At 48.8% G+C, this 27,517-nt stretch overlaps 1 protein-coding gene across 1 annotated transcript in view; it reads right to left on the bottom strand.

Annotated features, from left to right (window-relative positions):
- Positions 1–21,005: 21,005 nt before the first annotated feature.
- Positions 21,006–27,517, bottom strand: part of LOC141154983 (cytochrome P450 2C20-like) — a 36,131-nt gene continuing 29,619 nt past the window's right edge. Inside the window, exon 9 of the mRNA XM_073641570.1 lies at positions 21,006–21,233. Coding sequence (XP_073497671.1) covers positions 21,052–21,233 — 182 coding nt within the window. The 3' untranslated portion in view covers positions 21,006–21,051. The remainder of the gene's footprint in view (positions 21,234–27,517) is intronic.

The raw sequence follows: 27,517 nt of genomic DNA on the forward strand, positions 1-27,517 counted from the left end.
CTTCTAGCAGTGTGTGGGACTTGTTCTATTAGTCCTTCTATACTGACCTCCAGCAGGTTTCAAACTGAATATAATTTTTTTCTGCATCTAGCTCTGAAAAAATAGTTGGGCTTCTAGCGGTGTGTGGGACTTGGTCTATTAGTCCATCTATACTGACCTCCATCAGGTTGCAAATTAAAAATAATTTTTTTCTGCATCTAGCTCTGAAAAAATATTTGGGCTTCTAGCAGTGTGTGGGACTTGGTCTATTAGTCCATCTATACTGACCTCCATCAGGTTGCAAATTAAAAATAATTTTTATCTGCATCTACAGTACCTCTGAAAAAATATTTGGGCTTCTAGCAGTGTGTGGGACTATTTGTATTAGTCCATCTATACTGACCTCCATCAGGTTGCAAATTCAAAATAATTTTTTTCTGCATCTAACCCAGCCAATAGTTTTGGCCTAATACCACAGTTTGGCCACTCAGCTCTGCTCGGTTACCATCCATTGTTTTTTTGTGCAAACAACTCCAGAGTTGTGAATTAGTTAACCACCAAAATGAGTGGAAAAAGGCCTGCTGCTGGTGGAAAGGGGAATAGGCGTGTTGGGAAGGGGAAAAAAGGTTGTGTCCGTGGGGTAGGTGTTAAAGCAACAGTAACATCTGCAGAAGAAAGACCATCTTCCAGCCAAACTAAAATGTCTACTTCTTTTAGCGGACAATGTGATAAGATCCCTTTCTTACGGCCACGCCAATCGCTACAAATTCCAGATGAGGCACAAAAACAGCAGGTGCTTCAACGGATATCAAGTGCTCCTTTAAGTGGGCTCTCCTCCACATCAACTTCAACATCACAAATACTCCAGTCCTCAAAGGTGTCACCCAAATCGCACTTGCTTCCTCACAGCTCCCAAATCTCCAGCTGCCCGTCTGAGTATGAGGTAGAACAGATGGTTGAGTCTGCAGAGCTGTTTACTCATACTATAGCCTGGGAATCAGAGGTCGACTCCAGCACTTCTGTGAATCCAGACGAGGAAATGATCTGCACTGATGCCCAGAATCTTTATGAGTCGGATCCAGGACCAGACGCAGAAGGTTCTGACCATAATGTAGACCCTCATTCCCAAACTGTAACTCCTGTTGGTGGAGACAATGAGGAAGACGATAAGACTCAAATACCTGATTGGAGCGACAACTTTAGTTTTTTGTCAGGGCAGGAACAGGTTGGCTCTGAGGACGACGGGTGTGATAACGCACAGGGTGATGATGATGAGGTCGGAGATCCCACTTACTGTCAACCCACAGTCAGCCAAGAGATGAGGTCAGCAGAGAAGGTGGAGGAAGATGCTAGTGACGACGAGGTCAGGTTGCGCCTTCCTGGACAGAGACGTAGTACTGGAAGCACGTCAACAACTGCATCCTCAAACACAACTCTGCCTCTCACCACAAGTCGTGGTGGCTCTTCAGGTCGCATGGGTGCTAAGCCTTGCATAGCCTGGGCATTTTTTCAGATCGATAAAGATGACCCAACTCGTGTTATCTGTAACATTTGTCAGCAAAAGCTAAGTAGAGGCCAAAAAATACATAGTTTGAGTACTTCATGCATGAACCGGCACATGGACATGAAGCATAAGTTGCAGTGGGAAGCTCAGTGTGCTACAATGCGGCCTAGCCGGCCGGGCCAATCACCGTCTGCCATATCTTGTGCATCCGCGGCCTCTTCATCCTCTGCGACTGGGGGGACAGCAGTCACACCTGTTTTGGGGCGCAGACCTGCCACCTCTTTACCCGCAACAGCCAGCGTGATTGGCAGGTCATCATTTTCTTTGGAGGTGGTAACACCAGCTGGTGTTGAGCGCTGTCCGACATCGATAGCACCACCTTTGGATCAAGGCAACCTAACATGTCCGCCTGCATCTTCCTCACAGACCGGCAGTTTGCCGAGGACACCCTTATCAACCCCGTCTAAGCACAATAGCCAGCCCTCGGTCCCTCAGATGTGGACAAGTAAAAGAACATTTCCTCCTAGCCATGAGAAAGCTAAGAGGTTGAATTTCACCATCTGCAAGCTCTTGGCTACAGAAATGCTGCCTTTCCGCCTGGTGGACACAGAGGATTTTCGAGACCTTATGTCCGTCGCAGTGCCCCAGTACCAGATGCCCAGTCGGCACTACTTCTCAAAGAAAGGTGTGCCTGCGCTCCACCAGCATGTCGCACACAACATCACCGCTTCTTTGAGAAACTCTGTGTGTGACAGGGTGCATTTCACCACAGACACTTGGACGAGTAGGCATGGACAGGGGCGTAACATGTCGCTGACTGGGCACTGGGTAACTATGGTGACAGCAGGACAAGGGGCTGCTGTCCAAGTCTTGCCGTCCCCACGAGTTGTGCGTCAATCCTCTTTATGTCAAAGTTCCTCCACTGCTTCTGCCTCCTCAACCTCCTCTCGGTCTTCCACCTGCACCCAAAGCCTGTCTGGTCATGCCACAAGCTTTCTAACTGCGCAGAAGGGATCCTGCACACCTCCTTACTATGCTGGCAGTAGGGCTCAACGTCATCAGGCGGTTTTTACATTGAAATGTCTGGGAAATGTGAGTCACACAGCTGAGGAGTTGTGGTCAGCTCTGGAGAACCAATTTCATGAATGGTTGTCTCCACTGGACCTGAAACCAGGGAAGGCCGTGTGCGACAATGCTGCAAACCTGGGTGCGGCCCTTCGCCGGGGCAATGTCACACACGTGCCTTGTATGGCTCACGTGTTGAACCTGGTTGTCCAGCAATTTTTAGCCCACTATCCCAGACTAGATGGCCTTCTGCAGAGGGCACGGTCGCTGTGTGCTCACTTCCGCCGTTCGCATCCCGCAGCTCAGCGACTTACATCTCTACAGAAGTCGTTGGGCCTGCCACTTCACCGGCTAAAATGCGATGTGCCTACCCGGTGGAATTCAACTCTGCACATGTTGCAGCGACTGTGGCAGCACCGACAAGCCCTGGTGCAATACGTTCTGACGTATAGCCTGGGCCAACGAGATTCAGAGGTGGGGCAAATCACGCTGGAGGAGTGGTCTCAGATCAAGGACCTATGCACCCTTCTGCACAGTTTTTAAATGGCGACGAAGATGTTTAGTGCTGACGATGCCATTATCAGCATGACTATTCCGGTGATTTACATGCTGGAGCACATGTTAAACAGAATTCGGAGTCAGGTGGTGGCACAAGAGGAGGTGGAGGAAGTAGAGGAGGAGGAGTTGTATGCGGAAGGGCTAACATCTGCAAGGTCCAGACGGTCGGCAGCACCAAGGTGGCAGGCATGTGAGGGTGGGTGAGATGGTTTTACCAGGGCGCATGGTAGCAGCCAAACTAGTGAGGAAGGTGCAGGAGCCCAGGAAGAAGTGGAGGACGAACTGATGGAAGACTCATCAGATGAGGGAGACCTTGATCACATTTCTGTTGTGCGAGGTTGGGGGGAGAGGACAGAGGAAGGAAGCATGATTGTTACCTCGCCACCAACACAACAGGGACTTGGTGCTCCTGGATGCGCAACACACATGAGTGCCTTCTTGCTGCACTACCTGCAACATGACCCTCGAATTGTGAGAATTAGAAATAATCCTGACTACTGGGTTGCCACACTGTTAGATCCCCGGTACAAAAGTAAATTTGCAGAAATTTTTCCTGCCATAGAAAGGGATGCACGCATGCAGGAGTATCAGCAGAGACTGTTGCAGAATCTTACATGTGCTTTTCCACAAAATACCAGTGGTGCACGTAGTGAATCTCACAGTTCCAACTTGCCAACCGTGGGACCGTCAAGTGTTCAGCACTCAAACCGTAACAGAACCACAGTATCTGCTGGTAACATCAATTTTGCGGAATCATTTCACCACTTTTTTAGCCCATCCTTTGCAAGGCCACAGGAGACAAGAAGTCTGACACATAGTCAACGCCTAGAGACGATGGTACAGGAGTATCTCCAAGTAAACATTGAAGCCACGACTGTGTCACTGGACCCTTGCTCTTTTTGGGCTTCCAATCTGGATAAATGGCCGGAGCTAGCCACTTAAGCCTTGGAGATCTTGTCATGCCCCGCAGCCAGCGTTCTGTCTGAACGTGTGTTCAGCGCTGCTGGTGGTGTGCTGACAGATAAGCGCACGCGGCTCTCCACTGATAATGTAGACAGACTCACGTTCATAAAGATGAACAAATCATGGATCCGAAACGACTTTTCTACCCCTGTGTCATCCTGGGGAGAGTAAAAGCTTGATGATTGGTTAAAATCACCCTACCAACCGTTTTAAGCTTTCAAATTACTAATCATGTTTATCTGTATCTTGACTGGAAAATAATTTGGGCTTTGCAGCAGTGTGCAGCACTGATCCTATTAGGCCATCTATACTAAAGCTTCACCAGATTTAAAATTAAAAATAATTTTTAGCTGCATCTAGCCCGGAAAATAATTTTGGGGCTCCGAGATGCGCAAGGCACATAAGTGCCTTCTTGCTGCACTACCTGCAGCATGACCCTCATATTGTCAGAATTCGAAGTAATCATGACTACTGGGTTGCCACACTCTTAGATCCCCCAAACTTTTCGATCAACCTTTTCATTTTAATAAAGACCAAAAAAATGGTCATTTTTGAAATTATAAGCATTAGCAGGTTGTTAGAAACTGAAATCAAACAGTTTTCAACTCAAAACTTTATTCTAGGTGATGTTACATTTTCACATAGGACCCCTTGTTCGAAAGGAGCTTCTGAACTCTCTCGTCCATTGAATTTGTCAGGTTTTGGATGGTTTCTGCTTCAATTGTTTTGCATGAGGACAGAATACCCTCCCAGAGCTGTTGCTTAGATGTGAACTTCCTCCCGCCATCATAGACACTCCTTTTAATGATGCTCCAAAGGTTCTGAATGGGGTAGAGGTCAGGGGAGCATGGGGGTCACACCATAAGTTTGTCCCCTTTTATGCCCATATCAGCCAGAGATGCAGATGTTTTATGTGCAGCATGAGATGGTGCATTATCATGCAGAAAAATGATCTTGCTGTGAAATACACGGTTCTTCTTCTTGAACCATGGCAGGAAGTGCTGTTTGAGAAAATCCACATACATTATGGAGTTCATCTTTAGCGCCTTCAGGGATCCTAAAGGGGCCGACAATCTCTCTCCCCATGATTCCAGCCCAAAACATTACTCCACCTCCTCCTTGTTGGCGCTGTAGCCGTGTTTGCGTGGGGTGTCCATCAACCAGCCATCCTCCACTCCATCCATCTGGACCATCGAGCGCTGCACGGCACTCATCCGTGAACAAAACAGTTTTGAAATCAGTCTTCATGTAATGTGTGGCCCACTGGAGCCGTTTCTGCTTGTGTGAAGTGGATAGAGGAGGTCGACAGGATGGCGCATGCACAGCTGCAAACCTCTGAAGGACCCTGCATCTTGTTGTTCGGGGGACGTTGGAGGCACAAGCAGCTTCAAAAACTTGTCTGCTGCTATGACAAGGCTTTTTTGCCGCTGCTCTTTCAACCTGACGTAATTGCCTGTAGGAAAGAGTCCTCAATTTGCCCTTATCAGCACGCACACGTGTGTACTGTGAATCAGCTACATACTTCTTGATTGCCAAGACACTTCATCCTGATCATCGCACAATGTTGATTGTAGTCATGCCTTGACCTAAACATTCCACAATTTGTTGCTTCTCAGCAGCCGACACATCCTTTTTCTTTCCCATTTTGGCAGAAAATGTAGGCTGCTTAATAATGTGAGAGAGCCTTCTTAAGTAGTCTTGCCTTTCATTGGACACACCTGCCAAACTAATTAGCACAGGTGTCTGCAATTGCTTACAGTGATATAAAGAGCCCTGACACACATCACCATCAATGAGTTTAACTGACAAACAAACAAATTCTTCCCTTATCACTCCTAAACACTTTTTGTATAATAATTTGGAACGCAGTGTACATGTGCTTTTCCACAAAACACCAGTGGTTCACGTAGTGAATCTTACAGTTCTAACTTGCCAACCGTGGTCTGTATGGAGTTGTTCAATAAAGGGCCCAAAATTAAGATAACATAGATGGGAGAGGTCTCTATGAATAGGAATTCCTAAGTATTTGATACCCTGTGAGGGCCAGGCAAAGGGAAAGTTGGACTGGATGGAATCCTATATGGATTTGGGGAGGGAGACATCGAGGGCCTCAGACTTCGCTGCATTGATTTTAAAATTTTACCATGTAACAAAGTGATCTATTTCAGCCATAACAGCATGGATGGATATATGTGATTGAGTGATATATACTAGGACATCATCAGCAAATAGAGAGCACTTGTACTCGGTGCCTCCCACCTCAATCCACCTAATATTGGGGTTATGGCAAATTGATGAGAGCAGGTGCTCCGTCACTAGGATGTATAAGAGAGGGGACAGAGGACATCACTGCCTTGTCCCATTGGTGATTGTGAAAGGTGATGAAAATGTTCTGACGCACCCCCTGGGCCTTGGGACACCCGGAGCCGGACCCTTTTGGTGGATGCTGGTGGTTGTAGTCTTCGTGGCGGCGACCCAGTTCCGTGGCTCAGGGCGGTCAAACCAGTGGCGGAACTATTTATGTGGTTTTCATGTTTAAATGTCCGACTACGCCACCCGTGGATTGCGGTCAGAGTGAACCGCCGCTACAGGGCAGACCACTGAGGCTGGTGTTGTGGGTGCAGCAGAGCGTAGCATAACTCCCCACGGGAGGAGTATAGCCTCAGGGCAGTGTATGCGGAGGATGGGGGTGATGGTGCAGGGCAGCAGCAGTAACGACACGGAGTCAGTGATGCAGTTCAGGGCCTTTACTCACAGTTCTTATTATCCAGACCACGTCTGCAGGTAACGGCTGCCCACGTCGTACTGTGCTCACCAGGTGAGGGGCTCAGACAACTCCCAGATAACTTTGGAGCACTTCACAGGACCCCCTTTGTCTGTCCTTTGTCTGGCCTTTCTTACCAACACTTCTGTCCGGCTGCCTCGGGCCTCCTCTTGGTAAACTTGGTGCCAGTTTCCCTGACCCTATGTGGTGCCTTCCTAGCGGGTGTAGCGAGGGGCTGCGCCACATAAAATGTCAGAGCCTCCGGTTTCTAGCTGAGGGTCGTTTCCTGCCTCCACTAGTTCGGGGACCGGTCTCCCCCTTTGGCCTGACCCCTCCACGCAGGTGGATTCGGGCGTGCGGTGGCGACTCGCCCGTCCGCACCCCTGGGATCCCTTCATTCCTCGTTCCTGGAGCTTTCTCCGCTCCTCTTCCTTCCTTCTCCCTCTTCCAGGCCTGGGCCTCTGTTACTAGGCCCGCCTCCGGAGCAGAGCTCATGCAGAGCCCCTGCTCCCTGCCACTTCTGCTCAGACTTCTCTGCACTGAACTAAGATGGTGCCCACCTTTTATACTCCCTTCTCAATGCACCCAGGAACTGCTTCCTCCCTGCTCCTGCACTACAGGGTTCCCCTTCCTCAGTGTTCCCTCCCCCCACTCCAGCCAGGGACAGGGACTGTCGTGCCCATCTCAGGGGCATATTGCTCGCACTGCCCCACGGCAATGTGGTGTAATGCATGCAGGTGTCGGGTCCTGATCCACACTCCATCCTTACCTGAGAGTGAGATATCACACCTCTGGGTGAGGTGCAATACGTCTGTAGCAACCGAGCCCTCAGGGTGCTACAGTTCCATTTATCTTCAGCCTAGGTGACGTATTGCGATACAGGGCCGTGATTTTGGCTCTAAAAGGGTCCCCTAGACCCCTACCCCAAGCTTTTTAAGAGAATCATATATGGCGTGCCAGGAGACTCTATGGAATGCTTTCATCAGCATCCAACGAGAGTATCTAATTACAAATTTTTAACTGCATCTAGCCCAGGAAATACTTTGTGCCTAGTAGCAGTGTCTGCTAGTGAGCGGATTATCCCGGCTGTTAAGCAAGCTGCACCACCTGTAGTTTAGACACTTAATTTTTTCAAAGGAAATGCTTCGGGACCATGGGATACTTAGTGAAGAGCATCAGGAGGCACCCCAAGGCATAGGGGCTGGGACTGGCAGTAGGATGCCTTGCGGTGGACAGCCGAGCTCGATCCTTATAAAAGCTTTTTAACTGCAGCAGCTTTAGTGGACGCTACTGGAGCTGGAATTACTGCGGCTGCTGGCATGAGACTTGCCCTCCAATAGATCCTTGTAAATGGATTTAAAGTGTATTCATTCAAATTAGAGAGACAATTTAAATTAAAAAGCTTAGAGCTGCCTCCACCACAGGGGGGCTCGCTCGACCCACCAGCGGACAGGCACCAGTATTGGGAGAGGGGGGCTGGCCGTCAGGGTTCACCGCGGCTCTGGCACAAACCCGGCGACACGGAGGTGGCACGGGCAGGAGCGGACTGGCCGTGTCGGCTTCTCACTTTTTGGATTTTAGAAGGGCATGACATGCCTATATCTGTGTCTCCCCCTCCTTTTACTCCTCCACCTCTTTTATTTTCGCATGACTATATGTACTTGTCACTTTTCCATGTGTTAGTTATGTCTTCTGAGCAGTTTGTCAGCTTTTGGACACCTTTGAAGGTGTTTTCTATGTGTTTCTATGTGTTTTTGTTTGCCTGCCATTGGTTTTAACGGTGTTCGAAGGTGTTCGACGAACAGTTCGACGAACAGTTCGGCGAACACACGGGTGTTCGACGAACCGAACCGAACTCGAACACTACGGGGGTGGCTCAACACTAGTGTTTTTACCTTTGCCGGGTCGTAGCTGCTTCAGTCCGCTTTGTTCTGCCACAGCTGTGGCTCTAAGGCTTACCAAACGTGGTCTCCAGCCCTTTTGCCCTCCAAGGCTGCAGGCATCTCTCACACACACATGGATCCAGCCTTCGTACCTTTCAGGCTTCACCAGGCTTCACCAGGCCTTACTAGGCCTCACTAGGCCTCACCAGGCCTCACCAGGCCTCACACTAATGGTGTCCCACACAGGGAACAGGCCTCACGCCTTTCACACCCTGTCTCAGATCTACCAGGGTTTATATATCTTCCAGTGCACACACAGGACCTGTGCTGATGTCACAGTCATGTGATCAGACCTTCTGTGTGCACAGGACCTGTGCTGATGTGACAGTCATGTGACCAGTCACCTGGGGGGAGGTACATGGTCGGCCAAAACACACCCTGGACCATTACAGTAATGCCGCAAGCCGCTGCATTACCTATTCCCCCCCTTTGTTCAAACTTGTGGGGTTGAACACAAAATATACACAATCACATCATAACCCACAGTTCACACAGAGACCATGTACTTGACAATTGCGCTGTTCAGCCCCTAGAACATTAGTCAATGACATTAGCCCATTCCTTAGGGACCTATCATCTGTCATTGTCACTGACTTCGTCAAGTCACATTTCCGGGTCGTAACCTTGTCAGACCTCCCCCGCTCCAAACGGTCAGTTGTAACCTTGTCAGACCTCCTCCGCTCCCAGCGGTCAGTCGTAACCTTGTCAGACCTCCCCCGCTCCCAGCAGTCCATACACCAGTGTGACTCACACGCCCTGGTATCTAAGGTCTGGTTAGACTCCGTACTGTCCCGTACTCTATTGGGTCATTTGTATGGGCCTCTCAAACCTGAGTTACTGGAGGTCTCACTACCTCTAAACCCACGCCCACTACTCTCAGGACATCTTGAAAGGTCCCTAACTTTAGCTGTAGCTGTTCTGTTATTTAGGGGGCCCTTTCTCTGTCTGGCCCTTCAATTTCTAGACGGCTGCCATCTTCTGCTGCTCAGGCGATGCTGCCTTTCCATTTGCAGTCTGGCGAGATTCAACTGTTCTACCTCTCGCAGGTAGGTCACTCGATACTCCATCAGCATGCGTATATATGCAAGATTTTCTTCCTTTCCTACAGCGGAGAATGACACCATGCCATCTTCATCTGGTATCCAGTCCTAACGATCACGTGGACTGCTTACTTTCATCACGCCAGACTTCTTTACCATCATTTGCATGGCTTGGCTATTTCTCCCAATGAGCTTTCTCACCAGAACCTGAGGCACCCGGATGACCTCTTCCCACAGACTGTGAGCTTTTCTCATAAGCTCCAGTTGTCTAACGGCTTGTTCTGTCTTCAACCGGAGAAACCGCTTCGTGCGAATACATCGCCAGTGCATGTCACTTAGGATTGCCACCCTCTTCACTGTGACTTCGGTCGTGGACAGGACCACCAGCTGTTTAGCTTCTGAGGTCGAGTACACCTTACAGGCTCCCACGGCCTTCTTAAACTCTTCATGCATGGACTCACTGGTGCATTCTTCTCTCAAATCCTCGGGTACATCTATGAGGCACTTGTACCAAGATGTTTCTGTCTCACCAGTGGTCTCCAAACGATCATCTGGCTCAGGTTTCAGGGGCAACTGACTTTCAGCTTCTTCACCCTGTATGCTTCCCCTAAGCTGACTCACAGCTACAAATTCACGAACTTTCGTCTTGACCACTTCCATTTCATATTTATCTTCTGTTAACAGTACACTCTTAGCTCTCCTCAGGTCCACCTTCTCATGGTATGAGGGAGTGAGTGCAACATGTTTGCCCTTTTCCTTCTCCAAGGAGGCCTCGTTCACTGAGTGACACTTTGCTAGGCAACCTTTGAGCTCGAAAACTTTTTCCTCTAGCTCAGCTACTCACCTCTCAGCAGCCCATCTCTGAAGCTCTTCCTGCTTCAACTGCTCCTTTAACAGTAGAGTTCTCTCAGACCTTTCTGTCTCCAATGCGCTCACTCGGCTCTCAACAGCTAGCCTCTCAAGCTTCTCTTGCTTCAAATGGGCTTGTAGCGACTCCTTGAGCTCCTTGATCTCGGCTCCTACATCCTCCGAATCATCTGAGCTCGCATTATTCGAGTAGGTATTTGTTTCATACCTCCCATCTCCAGTGGCCAACTCCTGGCCCTGGTCTGTGGCTTCTCCGATAGACTCCCCCATCATTTTCTGCTCAGCTTCCATCTTGCTGATTCTTTCCTTAAGGCACGACTCTGCCCTCTGGAGATTTTCACAGAACGTCTGCAGTTCCTTCACCTGAGCTTCCAGACCTAGGGTCTTTCTGCGGAGATCATCATTTTCATCACGGGCGTCCTGCAGAGTGGTCTCAACCACTTGGCGCATGTGCTCTGCATCCGCCTTATCATCCTCTAGTATTTCTTTCACCCTGAGGAGATCCTCATAGTCTCTCTTAATTTGTTGCAGTTCCCGACTGCGTTCACCATATTCCTTCTTGGATTTACACAGCTCCCAGTTGAACTGTTTGCGCAGTCGTTCTAGGTTTTGTTCACGCCCAGAAACTTTATCCTGCCGCGCCTCCTTCTCAAGCTTCAACTGCAAAACCTCCTCCTTTGTTTTGCGGCGGTCCTCCTTAATTTCCTGGAACATTTCCTTCCATTGGTTATTTTCTGCCGTTCAGACTCCAGGCTCAGCTGGTCTGAGGACACGTTCCCCAGGTTTTCCCTTCGTTGCTGCACGTCACTCTGATACTGCTGCATGATAGGCTCCAGCTCTTGGTCATGACTGGCCGCCTCCTCTTTCAGGGCTGTCAGATCCAGATCCTTCCATCTCAGTGTAATGCAGGTGCTGGGATGCAACGCACAGAGACACAATGCGAGAACAGTAAGAGTTGAATATAAACAGTTTATATATATATTTAACAGGTACTCTGAACAAGGGATTGCAACAAGGGTAATTAACAGTAATTTGAAGTATTAGCAAAATGCGAAGTCTCTCAAGGTAATGTGGTGCCCTAGATCATGGGAGACACCACGTGAGTTCCTTAACTGTGCATATGGCTCTAGCGGGGGTCACCGGTTATTCCCGCTAGGCCGTGAGTCTTTTTCCAGATAAATTCAATTAGGTCACGTTGAGCTTCTTTAACCCCAACCGTTCCCCTCCCAACCTGAGTACCTAAACCCAATTGTCCCCGGTACCGTGAGTGAACAGTAGAAGTGACAGCCCTGTTCACGTATGCAGCTCCTCTGCTTTCGCTGGCGTGACTTTCCTGGGGCAGCCGTCTCTCAAGTCCTCTCTGCTTGGCCCTTGGAGGCAGTCTCTCAAGTCTTGGGTAGAGGGGTCCAGACCGCATCTGTCGGCGGGCGACGTCGGGTTCCACGAACTCACTCAGCACCGCAAGCAGGCTCCGAGTCTCCTCAGCAGGCACAGCACTCGGGTCACATCTGTGAGGGATCCGGAGCTCTTCTACCGGTGCCCGGCTGTGGCATCTCACAGGTCTCTGGCTTAGGCCTGTCACGCAGGGCTTCTCAGCATGCAGGGAACACGTCAGCTCCTTTCTGCTGCTTGGCACCAAAGACCCCTCAGGTTTGGCGCGCTGGCCTCTTATCTCCAGGAACTCCTTCCTGGAATTCACCTGATCGGGTCCAGCGTCTAAATCTGCTCTCCCTTCAACTTCCCTTGCATATGTTGGTTCCGCTTGACTGTGTCTGGCCAGTAGATGGCAGCCTCTCTCCATCTTTGAAACATCATGTAGGAGTTCCCTCACAAGCTCTCTCGCCTTTGCTACATTCCTCTCTCCTTTTTGCTCGCCAGTCCTCGGGCGAGTGGACTTCTCGCAGAATTGATGCCTCTTTCCAGGCAGTGCAAGTTCAGACAGGAGTTTGGCACACTCCTGCGTTTTCTGCAGGATTTGAGACCAGATAAACTCTTCTTGAGCATACCGGTTAGGAGGAATTCCGGCTTTAGCCCGCTCAGTCCTGCGGGGCTCTTCTTGTGGAGGTGACTCCGGGAGATCCGATGAATCAACTAAAGGGGATTGTAAGTCATTTCTCGACTCATTCTGGGTTCCACTCGGGGTTGGCCTCAACGGTTCTGACGGGCCCAACTGCATTGTGGCCCATCCTTCTTCATCCCCCAAGGTTCCTGCATGTGGCACTTCAGCCAATACGTTCGAAGGCCCAACGTCGTTACAGACTTCTGTTTCAGAGGAGCAATGTCGCAGCATATTGCGGTGCAACACCCTGGGTGTCGCGGCGTCATCCCCTTCGGGCCTAACCTCGTAGACGGGGTTGTCTGGGTGAACCTTCTTCACCACCCGATATGGTATCGCCTCCCAACGATGGTCCAGTTTACTCCCAAATCGTTTGGCCCTTACCAATAATCAGTCTCCTGGCTGAAGTGACCCGCCTGCGGTTGGGGGCCGATCCGCATGCTCTACTTCCTGAAACTTCTGAACAACCAGTCTTCTCACTGTACGGAGCCGACGCTGGCGTTCTCGAATCCAGGTACTTGGGCTACTGCCCGGGACGGAGTCTTCTGAGTCTAGCTCCAGTTCAGTAATTTCTCGCCCACTTCTTCCAAACAGCAACATGTAAGGGGTGTAGCCAGTAGTCGCATGAACTCGATTATTATACACCCACACCAGCTCGGACACAAATTCAGGCCACTTCATCTTTTTGTCCGCTTCCAGCGTTCGCAACATTTGCAACAGGGTTTGGTTGAAGCGCTCGCATGCGCCGTTCCCTTGAGGGTGGTAGGGCATTGTTCGGGATCGGTCGATCCCATAGATGCGGTATATCTCATCCATCACTCTTCCTTGGAAGCAGGCCCCCTGGTCAGAATGTATTCGCTTCGGGCACCCATAAATCCAGATGAAATCCTGACAGATGGCCTTAGCTCCGACTTCTGCTGTCCAGTCTTTAGTAGGCGTCACTTCTGCGAACTTGGTGAAGTGATCAGTCATGACCAAACAGTGTCCATAACCATTGTATGAAGTTCCTATCATCAGGTAGTCAATCATCAAGACTTCCAATGGGGCAGAAGTTCGGATGGTCTGAATGGGAGCTCTTTGTTGCGGGGGCCTGTTCAACTCACACTGATGACATGTTCGGCAGACCCCCCTCGAATTCTTGCCGCAGTTGAGGCCAATACACCAGCCATTGCAACCACCGAAAGGTCTTTTCTACACCGAAGTGAGCACCTCTTCTATGAGTTTCTTGGGCTAGCTGCGTTACTAGCGCTCCTGAAACTACCACCTGCCAGGTAACATCAAACTCTCGAGGCAACTGGATTCTTCGGCATAGCAAGCCGTCCTTCAGGAAGAGTCTCTCCCACTGGCCTAGGATTTGTAGGGTAGTTGGAAGTGAAGCGGCTCTGGCTTCCTGGTCGGGTCTTTGCCTAAGGGCGACCCATTCTCTCAGCTTTGCTAACTCTGGGTCGAATTGCTGCAGATGTATCCATTCGTCTCTTGAACGGCCCAGAATTTGAGTGGGCCTCGGCTCCTCTCTGGTCTCCTGGGCGTCGACCACAGCAGCGGCGAACTGGCTGAAATCCGGGATCTCGTCGCCGTCGAGCTCCTCATTTTTGTCCCTCTTCGGCCCCGCCTGAGTGACCCGGGACAGGCCATCTGCATGAGTGTTCAGGGCCTTGGACCGATAGGCGATTTTATATTGGTATTTGGACATCCTTGCGACCCACCGCTGTTCTAACGCGCCAAGTTTGGCGTTCTCCAAGTAAGCCAAAGGGTTGTTATCTGTCCGCACTTGCACTTCTGACCCTGACAAGTACTCAGCAAATTTCTCGGTCATGGCCCACACCAGTGCCAGTAGCTCCAGCTTAAACGAACTGTAGTTGTCCGGTTTCTTCTCCGTGTCTCGGAGTGACCTGCTGGCATACGCGATCACTCGCTCTTTTCCTCCTTGTACTTGAGCCAGCACTGCTCCCTGTCCATGCAAGCTTCCATCAGTGTACGACATAAAAGGCTACGAAAAGTCAGCGTAGGCCATAATTGGGGCATTCGTTAGCGCCATTTTCAATGCTCGGAATGCCTCTTCTTGTCGTGGGCCCCACTGAATGGGCTGCCGCTTGGCTCCCCCAGCCATTCCTCTCAGCAATTCATTGAGCGGGATCGCAATTTTAGCGAAGTCTTTAATGAATCTGCGGTAGTATCCAGCAAGCCCCAGGAATGCCCTCAGTTCCCTTAGATTGGCGGGCGTGGGCCACTTCTGCACGGCAGCTACTTTCTCCACAGTGGGGTACACTCCTGCACGGGACACAGTGTGCACCAGATATTCAATTTCTCGTTTGAAGAGACGACACTTACGAGGCTTAATTTTCAGGCCGTGCCTTTGAAGCCGTTCTAACACTTGCTTCAATCCGCGGAGATGATCTTCGAACGTAGCGGAATAGATAATTATATCGTCCAGATATATTAAAGTGGCTTCAAAGTTGAGGTCCCCCAAGCATCTCTCCATCAGTCTTTGGAAGGTCCCGGCACATTTGTTTGCCCGAACGGCATCCGATTGAACTCAAACAGGCCCATAGGGAGGACAAAAGCTGTCTTCGGAAGATCCTTCTCAGCTACTGGGACCTGCCAATAGCCACTGGCCAGGTCGAGGGAAGAGAAGAATTAGGCGCTCCCTAGTGCAGATAGAGACTCTTCAATTCGGGGGAGTGGATAGGAGTCCCGTACTGTACAGGCATTCAGCTTTCAATAGTCTACGCAGAATCTCAGGGTACCATCCTTCTTCCGGACCAGCACGATCGGAGCCGCCCAAGGACTCTGACTTTCACGGATCACACCTTTCCGCAACATGTGGGCCAACAGCTCTTTCACCTCCTGGTACATTTGAGGCGGGATCTGCCGACATCTCTCCCTGATGGGAGCAGTATTTCCGGTGGGTATTTCATGCTGAATGTCCCGAGTGCACCCGAAATCATCTTCATGCTGTGCAAACACTCCCTGATATCGCTGTAGAAGTTGTTCAATTTACCTTACTTGTCCAGCAGAAAACTCAGTCAGATTAGTCTCCATTTCCTCCAAGAAGTGGCGCCCAGCCAACGGTTCTCTTCCATTCTCTTAGCTATTGAGGGACACCTCCAGGGTCCAAGGCTTTCCTTCCACAGGTGCCAGCCCTATAGCGTCAGCTCTAGTAAGGGCTTCTGGCATTATACACACTCGCGCCACCTCTTGTTGGGGCAACAACTGTAAACTTGTGCCATTTAAATTGATGCAACGCACGGGTACTCGACCGTGCCGCACGGTGGCCAGGGTCCGAGCAACCAGGAGCCCAGAGGGCGCTTCCTCTCCCTCCATTGGTTCAATTTGAATGTCTACGCCCTCTAAGGACACATGTGCCAGCACCGGTAGAGTGAGTTCAGTCTGTCCCACTGGCAGTGTCATTGTGGCTTCAGGTGGTATCGATACCTTACCCAGGTACTGAGAGGTAGCGGGCAATTTTTGAATCTGACTGACCCACACGAGATGCTGGAATACTCTCTTGTTAGCTGGGTCTCGAGTGGCACAGGTCCAGTTGTTTTTGTTACAGCCCTCAGCCAGGAACTGTCCGACCTCTTTCAGCACATTCATGCCCAGGGTTACAATGGGCCCATCGCCTCCGGGCCCTGTGGTCAGTATGATTCCTTTCCGACCGAGGTCCTTTCCACATGCCCGAACGGACATCCATACTACTCCCGCTACTGGGATAGGTAGTTGATTAGCCGCCACCCGTTTGACAGTGGGTTCCCAGCAGGAACCAGCGACTTCAGGAAAGTGACTTTGGAAATACGTCTCAGGCATAGTGGTCACTTGAGACCCGGTGTCCATTAAACAGCGGATCCGCTGCCCATTGAATTCAGCCCAGATAATGAGCCTCTCGGAGACAATGTCTTCAGAGCTCCCTCTTCCCCTCTCTGAAGCTCGAGACCCCATGGTATGCTCCACAACCGTGGGGCATTTTAGTTTAACGGCTGTCCCCTCCTCCTCCTTTCTCGGTTTGGACAGTCTTTGGAGATATGCCCCCTACCTCCGTAGGTCCAGCACTCTGGTCCTCGTTCTACCGATAGATCAGGTACATGCCGTGCTGGGGCCGGGTAGGAACGTCTTTCTCGCTCTGGTCTCCGTCCGCATTGGGCAGTATGGTCCGTCAGCAAGGGGGCAGTAGGGGTCTTTCTAATAGCATTCAACTCACCCCGAATGTCTCGAATTTCCTGATGTATTTCCCGTACCCAATCAGGCTCTTTCTTGGTGAATTCAGGGGCAATTGCCTCATGACTTCTAACTGTGGATTTGAGAACAGGAACTTCTCTCTCCAGGACTATAGCTTCAGCCCCTACCTCCAGGAAGCCCAGATCAGGGCTCAATCGCAGCCGCTTCTTCAGGATCTGCCTCAGGGAAGGGTCTTTCAAGCCAGCAATCAGTTGGTCACGCAACACCTCATCCAATGGTCCCAGTCCTCGGTTCCCATCTCGAGCTTTCTAGGTGATATGGGCCGTCACTTCCTGTAAGGCATTAACATACTGATTTACTGTCTCATTTTCCCCTTGAAACAGCTGAAACAACCGTAAGCGCAAGTGTCCCAAATCTGTAGTGTCACCGTGCATGTCCTCTAGAATTTTTATCACTTTGTCCACAGTGTCACGGTCCCCAGGTGGGCGGTACATCACAGTCTGCCGGGCCTCTCCATCAAAGGTTAGGAGGGCCAGCTCCGCCTGGGCTAGGGGATCGAGGGGATACATACGTAGCATACTTCTCAGTCTTTCTACCCAGTCCCACAGTGACATGCCATCCCCCGTAAACTTGGGTAGATGGCTGAGCATAGCCCCCAAAGGTATATGGCTCCGGCCCAACCGAGTCACAGGCTGCTCCGCCATCTCTGCGTCTGAATGTTGCATCCTGCCGACTACGCCAAATGTAATGCACGTGCCGGGATGCAACGCACAGAGACACAATGCGAGAACAGTAAGAGTTGAATATAAACAGTTTATATATATTTAACAGGTATGCTGAACAAGGGATTGCAACAAGGGTAATAAACAGTAATTTGAAGTATTAGCAAAATGCGAAGTCTCTCAAGGTAATGTGGTGCCCTAGATCATGGGAGACACCACGTGAGTTCCTTAACTGTGCATATGGATCTAGCGGGGGTCACCAGTTATTCCCGCTAGGCCGTGAGTCTTTTTCTGGATAAATTCAATTAGGGCACATTGAGCTTCTTTAACCCCAACCGCTCCCCTCCCAACCTGAGTACCTAAACCCAATTGTCCCCGGTACCGTGAGTGAACAGTAGAAGTGACAGCCCTGTTCACGTATGCAGCTCCTCTGCTTTCACTGGCGTGACTTTCCTGGGGCAGCCGTCTTTCAAGTCCTCTCTGCTTGGCCGTTGGAGGCAGTCTCTCAAGCCTTTGGTAGGGGGGTCCAGACCTCATCTGTCAGCGGGCGACGTCGGGTTCCGCGAACTTACTCAGCACCGCAAGCAGGCTCCGAGTCTCCTCAGCAGGAACAGCACTCGGGTCACATCTGTGAGGGATCCGGAGCTCTTCTACCGGTGCCCGGCGGTGGCACCTCACAGGCCTCTGGCTTAGGCCTGTCACGCGGGGCTTCTCAGCACGCAGGGAACACGTCTGCTCCTTTCTGCTGCTTGGCACCAAAGACCCCTCAGGTTTGGCACGCTGGCCTCTTATCTCCCGGAACTCCTTCCTGGAAGTCACCTGATCAGGTCCAGCGTCTAAATCTGCTCTCACTTCAACTTTCCTTGCATATCTTGGTTCCGCTTGACTGTGTCTGGCCAGTAGATGGCAGCCTCTCTCCATCTTTATAACATCATGTAGGAGTTCCCTTACAAGCTCTCTCGCCTTTGCTACCGTGTACCGTGTACCGGAGGTTGCTACTGGCAACATCACCTCCTCTTTTGCCTCTAAAGCAGGATCCACACTTGGATCAAAGGCATACAGCATTATATTTTCTGTATTTTCACTTTCAGCAAAGACTACAGGAGCAACCTTTTTGTGGCCCTTGCGTCTTCAACGACGAGAGGGGGACTCTCTCCCCTCGTCTAGCCCCTCCTGACTGAACTCTCTTTCTACTTTCATAGCATCACCGTCAGTTTTGGGGTCTGTGTCACTCCCCATGATGTCGTGGACCAACAAGTCACCTCCCACCTTGACGTTAACCCCTTCTACTTGAGCTACCCCGTTATCAACGGTCAAATTGTCATTTTTAGGCGGTACCAACCCACAACCAGTAACAAATTTTGGTTTTCTATATTCTACGCTCTTGTCAAACTCCGCCCCCTTTTGGACACCCACACCTGTAGGGGGATTTTTACAAAAAAAATCAGCAATAGTCTTAGGACTCAGTTCATAACATCTCTTACCACCTCCCCGGGCACTCTGGGACAATACTGGCACCACCGGAGAGTTCACAGAATGGTCCACTGCCGCCATTCTATATGGTGCCAACAGCTCCTGCTGTTCCTGCACCATGTCCTGTTGCTGTATTTTCTCAAATGCCTGCTGCTGTGCTTTTGACAGGCACTTTAATCGCTCAATAGCTTCAGTCTCATTTGCTGCTCCTTTCACAGCCATCTTTATCAGCTCCCGCATTTCTTCAGGACACTCCATCATGCCGAAGAGCAATTGCACTCGGTCATCCAACCACTTCTCCATTCCGTCTGGAGATACTGCTCCATTCATAGTTATCGCTGTACACTGTTCACACTAGACACTTAACACCGCTCTTCCCGAAAAAAAATTTGTGGCCCCGCCGAGCCACAGCAAACCAGTTTTGAGTACGAGGACAATTTTAGTAACCCCGCCGAGTTATAGACTGATGCTTTAATTTTCGTGACCCCGCCGAGCCACAGCAAACCAGGTTTTGAGTGTGAGGACAATTTTCGTAACCCCACCGAGTTACAGCAAGATGCCTTAATCTTCGTGACCCCACCGACCCACAGCAAGATGCCGGTATCCACACTCGTCGTCCTGTACAGTTGCCCCTAGCAACCGTGCTGCAGTTGCCCCTAGCAACTGGGCTGCAGTTGCCCCTAGCAACCGGGCTGCAGTTGCCCGCATTCTCGAACCACATGTAAGGAAGTGCTAGTCACCATGCTGGGGGATACTCGCTGCACCGGGACAATTAAAGCACACCAGGCAACACCTTTCCCGTATTTCACAATCCAGCAGTTTATTATTTATCATAAACCGCTTATAGCCGAGTCCATCTCAGTGTCTCACCGGCATGTTTACACACATAACATCCGGGAGCATTTCAAGTGGTGAACAGGCCCACTTGGCTCCAGTTACAGTCTTCAGCAAAGTCACTTATATCAATGTCCATATAACATAGTGTTTCTACCTTTGCCGGGTCGTAGCTGCTTCAGTCCACTTTGTTCTGCCACAGCTGTGGCTCTAAGTCTTACCAAACATGGTCTCCAGCCCTTTTGCCCTCCAAGGCTGCTGGCATCTCTCACACACACATTGATCCAGCCTTCATACCTTCCAAGCTTCACCAGGCTTCACCAGTCCTCACTAGGGCTCACCAGGCCTCACCAGGCCTCACTAGGCCTCACACTAATGGTGTTCCACACGGGGAACAGGTCTCACGCCTTTCACACCCTGTCTCATATTTACCAGGGTTTATATATCTTCCAGTGCACATACAGGACCTGTGTTGATGTCACAGTCATGTGATCAGACCTTCTGTGTGCACAGGACCTGTGCTGATGTCACAGTCATGTGACCAGTCACCTGGGGGGAGGTACATGTTCGGCCAAAACACACCCTGAACCATTACAGTAATGCAGCAAACCACTGCATTACAATTTATAGATTCCATTGTCTAATATTATATTCTATATTCAATCAGAGAAGAAGGTAGCTGAAACGTTGCCACATCTGATGGAAAAAAAGTCCTTATTTTTTCACAATTTTGGAGAGATGCCTTCTTTTCTAATTGAATAGATATATATACACACGCGTTAGAGATAAGTGGCTCTTTTGAAATTCGAATTTGCTGACTTAGCCAATTTTTCCCCAAGCATTTTGTTTCATGCAGTTATTAATTTCTCTCATACGATCATTGGCTTGCACAGTAACCTCCTGTAAATGGCACTAAAACACATTTTATTTTTCTCCATATTTTTCTAAATATTTCACAATATTTAGCAATAAAAATCGCGCAAAATATATCAGTTGCCATAGACTACACTCAGTGAATTGTCCATACATACATGTTATGTCCAGAACAACACGCCCTGAAATGTAATTGAAAAAAGCTTTATTAACGATGCAGTTGAAAAATTGGTGTCATCGGGGTTCCACATAGAGCTGATAAGTTCTGGCTACCACTCCATTTTTTCCAGGTTCTGGTGTAATTTCAATATCTTCTGGAGCTTTGTTGGATTTCAGGCTAAATTTCTGTAATATGGTGGTCAAAATAAGGAAGATCTCCATACGAGCCAATCCCTCTCCGAGACAGCTCCTTTTTCCTGCAGAATTAAAATGGATTATGTTTTTATCCTGAGAAGATTACAGGTAACATAACCTAAAATCACCCATATCCTGAAGCTATGCTATAATATAGGAATATCACACTAAACAGGTAGTGCAAGACAACTATTAATTCAATGGAAGGCAATAATAGTATTTCATGCTGAACATTTATATGACATAATACATATATGCCAGTCTACCACTAAGAGTCCATTTACTCTAATAGGGCATATAGAAAGGGTTTGTCTTAGTGAAACAATCTCTTGAAAAAATACATTTCCTTAGGGTTCACCAGTCCTGGGAATTAGGGGAACACAACATGATGTCGTTTTGCTTCCCATTGAAAGGGTTTTACTAGAGTAGAAAAAGCAGCTACCACTGACAGAAACTTGTCTTGGAATGTTAATAAAAAAAGTTAAATGCCTATGGACATGTGAAGTTCTGATGTGGTAACCTAGAGATACCCTATATCATGTAATAATAAGCTATGTTTAGCAGCTGTTCAGAATTCAGAAAACAGTGTGGACAGCAGTATGAGCAGTCTCTTATTATCTCAGCACTCCTGGTATCTCCAGTAATAGATCAGATAGACAGAGAAAACAGCAGTGTGAGCAGTGTCTTCTCACCTCAGCACCTCTAATATCTCCAGTATTAGATCATTTAGAATAGACAGCAGTGGGAGCCGCCTTTTTTTTAATGTTTCACGCCTTGTATCTCCAGTATAAGATCAGACATACAGGATGGACAGCAGTGTGAGCAGCCTCTTCTTACCTCAGCAGCCCTGGTCTCTCCAGTATTATATCAGATGAGGTAGACATCAATGTGAGTAGCCTCTTCTTACCTTAGCACCCTTGCTAACTCTGGTATTAGATCAGATAGACTAGATGGATAGCAGTGTGAGCAGCTTCTTCTCAACTCAGCACCTTTGGTATCTCCAGTATTAGATCAGATAGACAGGGGGGACAGAAGTGTGAACAGCCTCTTCTTACCTCAGCACCCTTGCTAACTCTGGTATTATATCAGATAGACTGGATGGATAGCAGTGTGAGCAGCTTCTTCTCAACTCAGCACCTTTGGTATCTTCGTATTAGATCAGTTAGACAGGGGGGACTGCAGTGTGACCAGCTTCTTCTTAACTCAGCACCTTTGGTATCTCCGTATTAGATTAGTTAGACAGGGGGGACAGCAGTGTGAGCAGCCTCTTCTTACCTCAGCATCCTTGATATCTCCAGTATTAGATCAGATAGCAAGGAGGACAGCAGTGTGAGCAGCCTCTTCTTACATCACCACTGTTGGCATCTCTTTAATTATTTCTAAATATGCACTGGGAGCACATCTTCCTACACATCAAACGAGGGGGAGGCGCTTCATACTACCCAGGCTCAGAGGCACTAATCCTATTAACAGTCTAGGACAGGTTTCTGTCAGTATAATATGGTGACAGTCATTTTAATGTCCTATAGTAATTACTAGAGATGAGCGTTGTTCTACTCGAACTGTTCGCCAATCTCAAATTCGAGCTGTTTTGGGCGGTGTTCGAGCCGTTCGGCGAACACGAACAATTTGAGAAAAATTCGGCTGTTCGAGGTTATGTTCGATAACTGTTCGTGCACCAAAATCATAACTGGATTTTTTCTCAGTAATGATGAAAATTAATGTTAATACGCAGTTTGAGTGTACAGCGGGGTGGGGGGAGGGGCAGGGGATGGATCTCTGCAGGAACAATGAAGATCTCCATTTTTTTTTCTCTTTCCCGCATTTGCAGTGGGGAGGTGCAATCTGTCAGCCTATCAGCAGCGCACACACGGAGCGAAGTGCTTTTTTTCACACAAGCAAGGGCATGTGTCATTGGCAGTGTATGTCACATGTCCTTGCCCTATAAGACCAAGCCATTTTCCCCGTCGCCACCATTTTCTCACTGCTGCAGCTGCGTGTTAGACGGCACCGCTGTTGCTGTGTGCGCTATACCTTGTTAATTTCAAGCCAATTTTCGCACAAATCTACAGATAGCTTGGGAGTAGGGAATAGTTGTGATTGCAGTCCTTTTAAGGACTAGGTTACAGCATTTCCTACGACTTTTATCAGGCAGGTCTGTGCTCTTAAATAGATAGATTGTGGGAGTAAAGACTAATTGTAATTGCAGTCCTTTTCAGGACTAGGTTACATCAGTTCCTATCAGTTTTTGCCAGGCAGGTCTGTGCCAGTGCTGTGCAAGTTTTTTTCACAGGATTTGGCTGAATCTAGCAAAGCTAATCCTTATTGGCCTATTGCAGAGTGTGTTAGTCAGTGGAGTAGCCTATCTGTGTTGCAAGATATACCACCTGTGTATAGAATACCAATTTTTTTAATGCACCTAGTGAAGTAAAATCTTTTGGGCATAGCATCATTCTATTAGTCCATCTATACTGACCTCCATCAGGTTGCAAATTGAATATAATTTTTTTCTGCATCTAGCTCTGAAAAAATATTTGGGCTTCTAGCTGTGTGTGGGACTTGTTCTATTAATCCATCTATACAGACCTCCATCAGGTTGCAAACTGAATATATTTTTTTTCTGCATCTACCTCTGAAAAAATATTGGGCTTCTAGCTGTGTGTGGGACTTGTTCTATTAATCCATCTATACAGACCTCCATCAGGTTGCAAACTGAATATAATTTTTTTCTGCATCTAGCTCTGAAAAAATATTTGGCCTTCTAGCAGTGTGTGGGACTTTCTCTATTAGTCCATCTATACTGACCTCCATCAGGTTGCAAATTAAAAATAATTTTTATCTGCATCTAGCTCTGAAAAAATATTTGGCCTTCTAGCAGTGTGGGGGACTTTCTCTATTAGTCCATCTATACTGACCTCCATCAGGTTGCAAATTAAAAATAATTTTTATCTGCATCTACCTCTGAAAAAATATTTGGGCTTCTAGCTGTGTGTGGGACTTGTTCTATTAGTCCATCTATACTGACCTCCATCAGGTTGCAAACTGAATATAATTTTTTTCTGCATCTAGCTCTGAAAAAATATTTGGCCTTCTAGCAGTGTGTGGTACTTTCTCTATTAGTCCATCTATTCTGACCTCCATCAGGTTGCAATTTAAAAATAATTTTTATCTGCATCTAGCTCTGAAAAAATATTTGGCCTTCTAGCAGTGTGTGGGACTTTCTCTATTAGTCCATCTATACTGACCTCCATCAGGTTGCAAATTAAAAATAATTTTTTTTCTGCATCTACCTCTGAAAAAATATTGGGCTTCTAGCTGTGTGTGGGACTTGTTCTATTAATCCATCTATACAGACCTCCATCAGGTTGCAAACTGAATATAATTTATTTCTGCATCTAGCTCTGAAAAAATATTTGGCCTTCTAGCAGTGTGTGGGACTTGTTCTATTAGTCCACCTATACTGACCTCCATCAGGTTGCAAATTCAAAATAATTTTTTGTCTGCATCTAGCTCTGAAAAAATATTTGGCCTTCTAGCAGTGTGTGGGACTTTCTCTATTAGTCCATCTATACTGACCTCCATCAGGTTGCAAACTGAATATATATTTTTTCTGCATCTACCTCTGAAAAAATATTTGGGCTTCTAGCTGTGTGTGGGACTTGTTCTATTAGTCCATCTATATTGACCTCCATCAGGTTGCAAATCGAATATAATTTTTTTCTGCATCTAACCCAGCCAATAGTTTTGGCCTAATACCACAGTTTGGCCACTCAGCTCTGCTCGGTTCCCATCCATTGTTTTTTTGTGCAAACAACTCCAGAGTTGTGAATTAGTTAACCACCAAAATGAGTGGAAAAAGGCCTGCTGCTGGTGGAAAGGGGAATAGGCGTGTTGGGAAGGGGAAAAAAGGTTGTGTCCGTGGGGTAGGTGTTAAAGCAACAGTAACATCTGCAGAAGAAAGACCATCTTCCAGCCAAACTAAAATGTCTACTTCTTTTAGCGGACAATGTGATAAGATCCCTTTCTTACGGCCACGCCAATCGCTACAAATTCCAGATGAGGCACAAAAACAGCAGGTGCTTCAATGGTTATCAAGTGCTCCTTTAAGTGGGCTCTCCTCCACAACAACTTCAGCATCACAAATACTCCAGTCCTCAAAGGTGTCACCCCAATCGTACTTGCTTCCTCACAGCTCCCAAATCTCCAGCTGCCCGTCTGAGTATGAGGTAGAACAGATGGTTGAGTCTGCAGAGCTGTTTACTCATACTATAGCCTGGGAATCAGAGGTCGACTCCAGCGCTTCTGTGAATCCAGACGAGGAAATGATCTGCACTGATGCCCAGAATCTTTATGAGTCGGATCCAGGACCAGACGCAGAAGGTTCTGACCATAATGTAGACCCTCATTCCCAAACTGTAACTCCTGTTGGTGGAGACAATGAGGAAGACGATGATGAGACTCAAATACCTGATTGGAGCGACAACTTTAGTTTTTTGTCAGGGCAGGAACAGGTTGGCTCTGAGGATGACGGGTGTGATAACGCACAGGGTGATGATGATGAGGTTGGAGATCCACTTACTGTCAACCCACAGTCAGCCAAGAGATGAGGTCAGCAGAGGAGGTGGAGGAAGATGCTAGTGACGACGAGGTCAGGTTGCGCCTTCCTGGACAGAGACGTAGTACTGGAAGCACGTCAACAACTGCATCCTCAAACACAACTCTGCCTCTCACCACAAGTCGTGGTGGCGCTTCAGGTCGCATGGGTGCTAAGCCTTGCATAGCCTGGGCATTTTTTCAGATCGATAAAGATGACCCAACTTGTGTTATCTGTAACATTTGTCAGCAAAAGCTTAGTAGAGGCCAAAAAATACATAGTTTGAGTACTTCATGCATGAATCGGCACATGGACATGAAGCATAAGTTGCAGTGGGAAGCTCAGTGTGCTACAATGCGTCCTAGCCGGCCGGGCCAACCACCGTCTGCCATATCTTGTGCATCCGCGGCCTCTTCATCCTCTGTGACTGGGGGGACAGCAGTCACACCTGTTTTGGGGCGCAGACCTGCCACCACTTTACCCGCAACAGCCAGCGTGATTGGCAGGTCATCATTTTCTTTGGAGGTGGTAACACCAGCTGGTGTTGAGCGCTGTCCGACATCGATAGCACCACCTTTGGATCAAGGCAACCTAACATGTCCGCCTGCATCTTCCTCACAGACCGGCAGTTTGCCGGGGACACCCTTATCAACCCCGTCTAAGCACAATAGCCAGCCCTCGGTCCCTCAAATGTGGACAAGTAAAAGACCATTTCCTCCTAGCCATGAGAAAGCTAAGAGGTTGAATTTCACCATCTGCAAGCTCTTGGCTACAGAAATGCTGCCTTTCCGCCTGGTGGACACAGAGGATTTTCGAGACCTTATGTCCATCGCAGTGCCCCAGTACCAGATGCCCAGTCGGCACTACTTCTCAAAGAAAGGTGTGCCTGCGCTCCACCAGCATGTCGCACACAACATCACCGCTTCTTTGAGAAACTCTGTGTGTGACAGGGTGCATTTCAACACAGACACTTGGACGAGTAGGCATGGACAGGGGCGTTACATGTCGCTGACTGGGCACTGGGTAACTATGGTGATAGCAGGACAAGGGGCTGCTGTCCAAGTCTTGCCGTCCCCACGAGTTATGCGTCAATCCTCTTTATGTCAAAGTTCCTCCACTGCTTCTGCCTCCTCAACCTCCTCTCGGTCTTCCATCTGCACCCAAAGCCTGTCTGGTCATGCCACAAGCTTTCTAACTGCGCAGAAGGGATCCTGCACACCTCCTTACTATGCTGGCAGTAGGGCTCAACGTCATCAGGCGGTTTTTACTTTGAAATGTCTGGGAAATGTGAGTCACACAGCTGAGGAGTTGTGGTCAGCTCTGGAGAACCAATTTCATGAATGGTTGTCTCCACTGGACCTGAAACCAGGGAAGGCTGTGTGCGACAATGCTGCAAACCTGGGTGCGGCCCTTCGCCGGGGCAATGTCACACACGTGCCTTGTATGGCTCACGTGTTGAACCTGGTTGTCCAGCAATTTTTAGCCCACTATCCCAGACTAGATGGCCTTCTGCAGAGGGCACGGTCGCTGTGTGCTCACTTCCGCCGTTCGCATCCCGCAGCTCAGCGACTTACATCTCTACAGAAGTTGTTGGGCCTGCCACTTCACCGGCTAAAATGCGATGTGCCTACCCGGTGGAAGTCAACTCTGCACATGTTGCAGCGACTGTGGCAGCACCGACAAGCCCTGGTGCAATACGTTCTGACGTATAGCCTGGGCCAACGAGATCCAGAGGTGGGGCAAATCACGCTG

This window comes from Phyllobates terribilis, unplaced genomic scaffold (genome assembly GCF_046119375.1).
Source record: "Phyllobates terribilis strain yellow unplaced genomic scaffold, ASM4611937v1 Scaffold_7__3_contigs__length_470593459, whole genome shotgun sequence".
NCBI classification, from domain to species: domain Eukaryota; kingdom Metazoa; phylum Chordata; class Amphibia; order Anura; family Dendrobatidae; genus Phyllobates; species Phyllobates terribilis.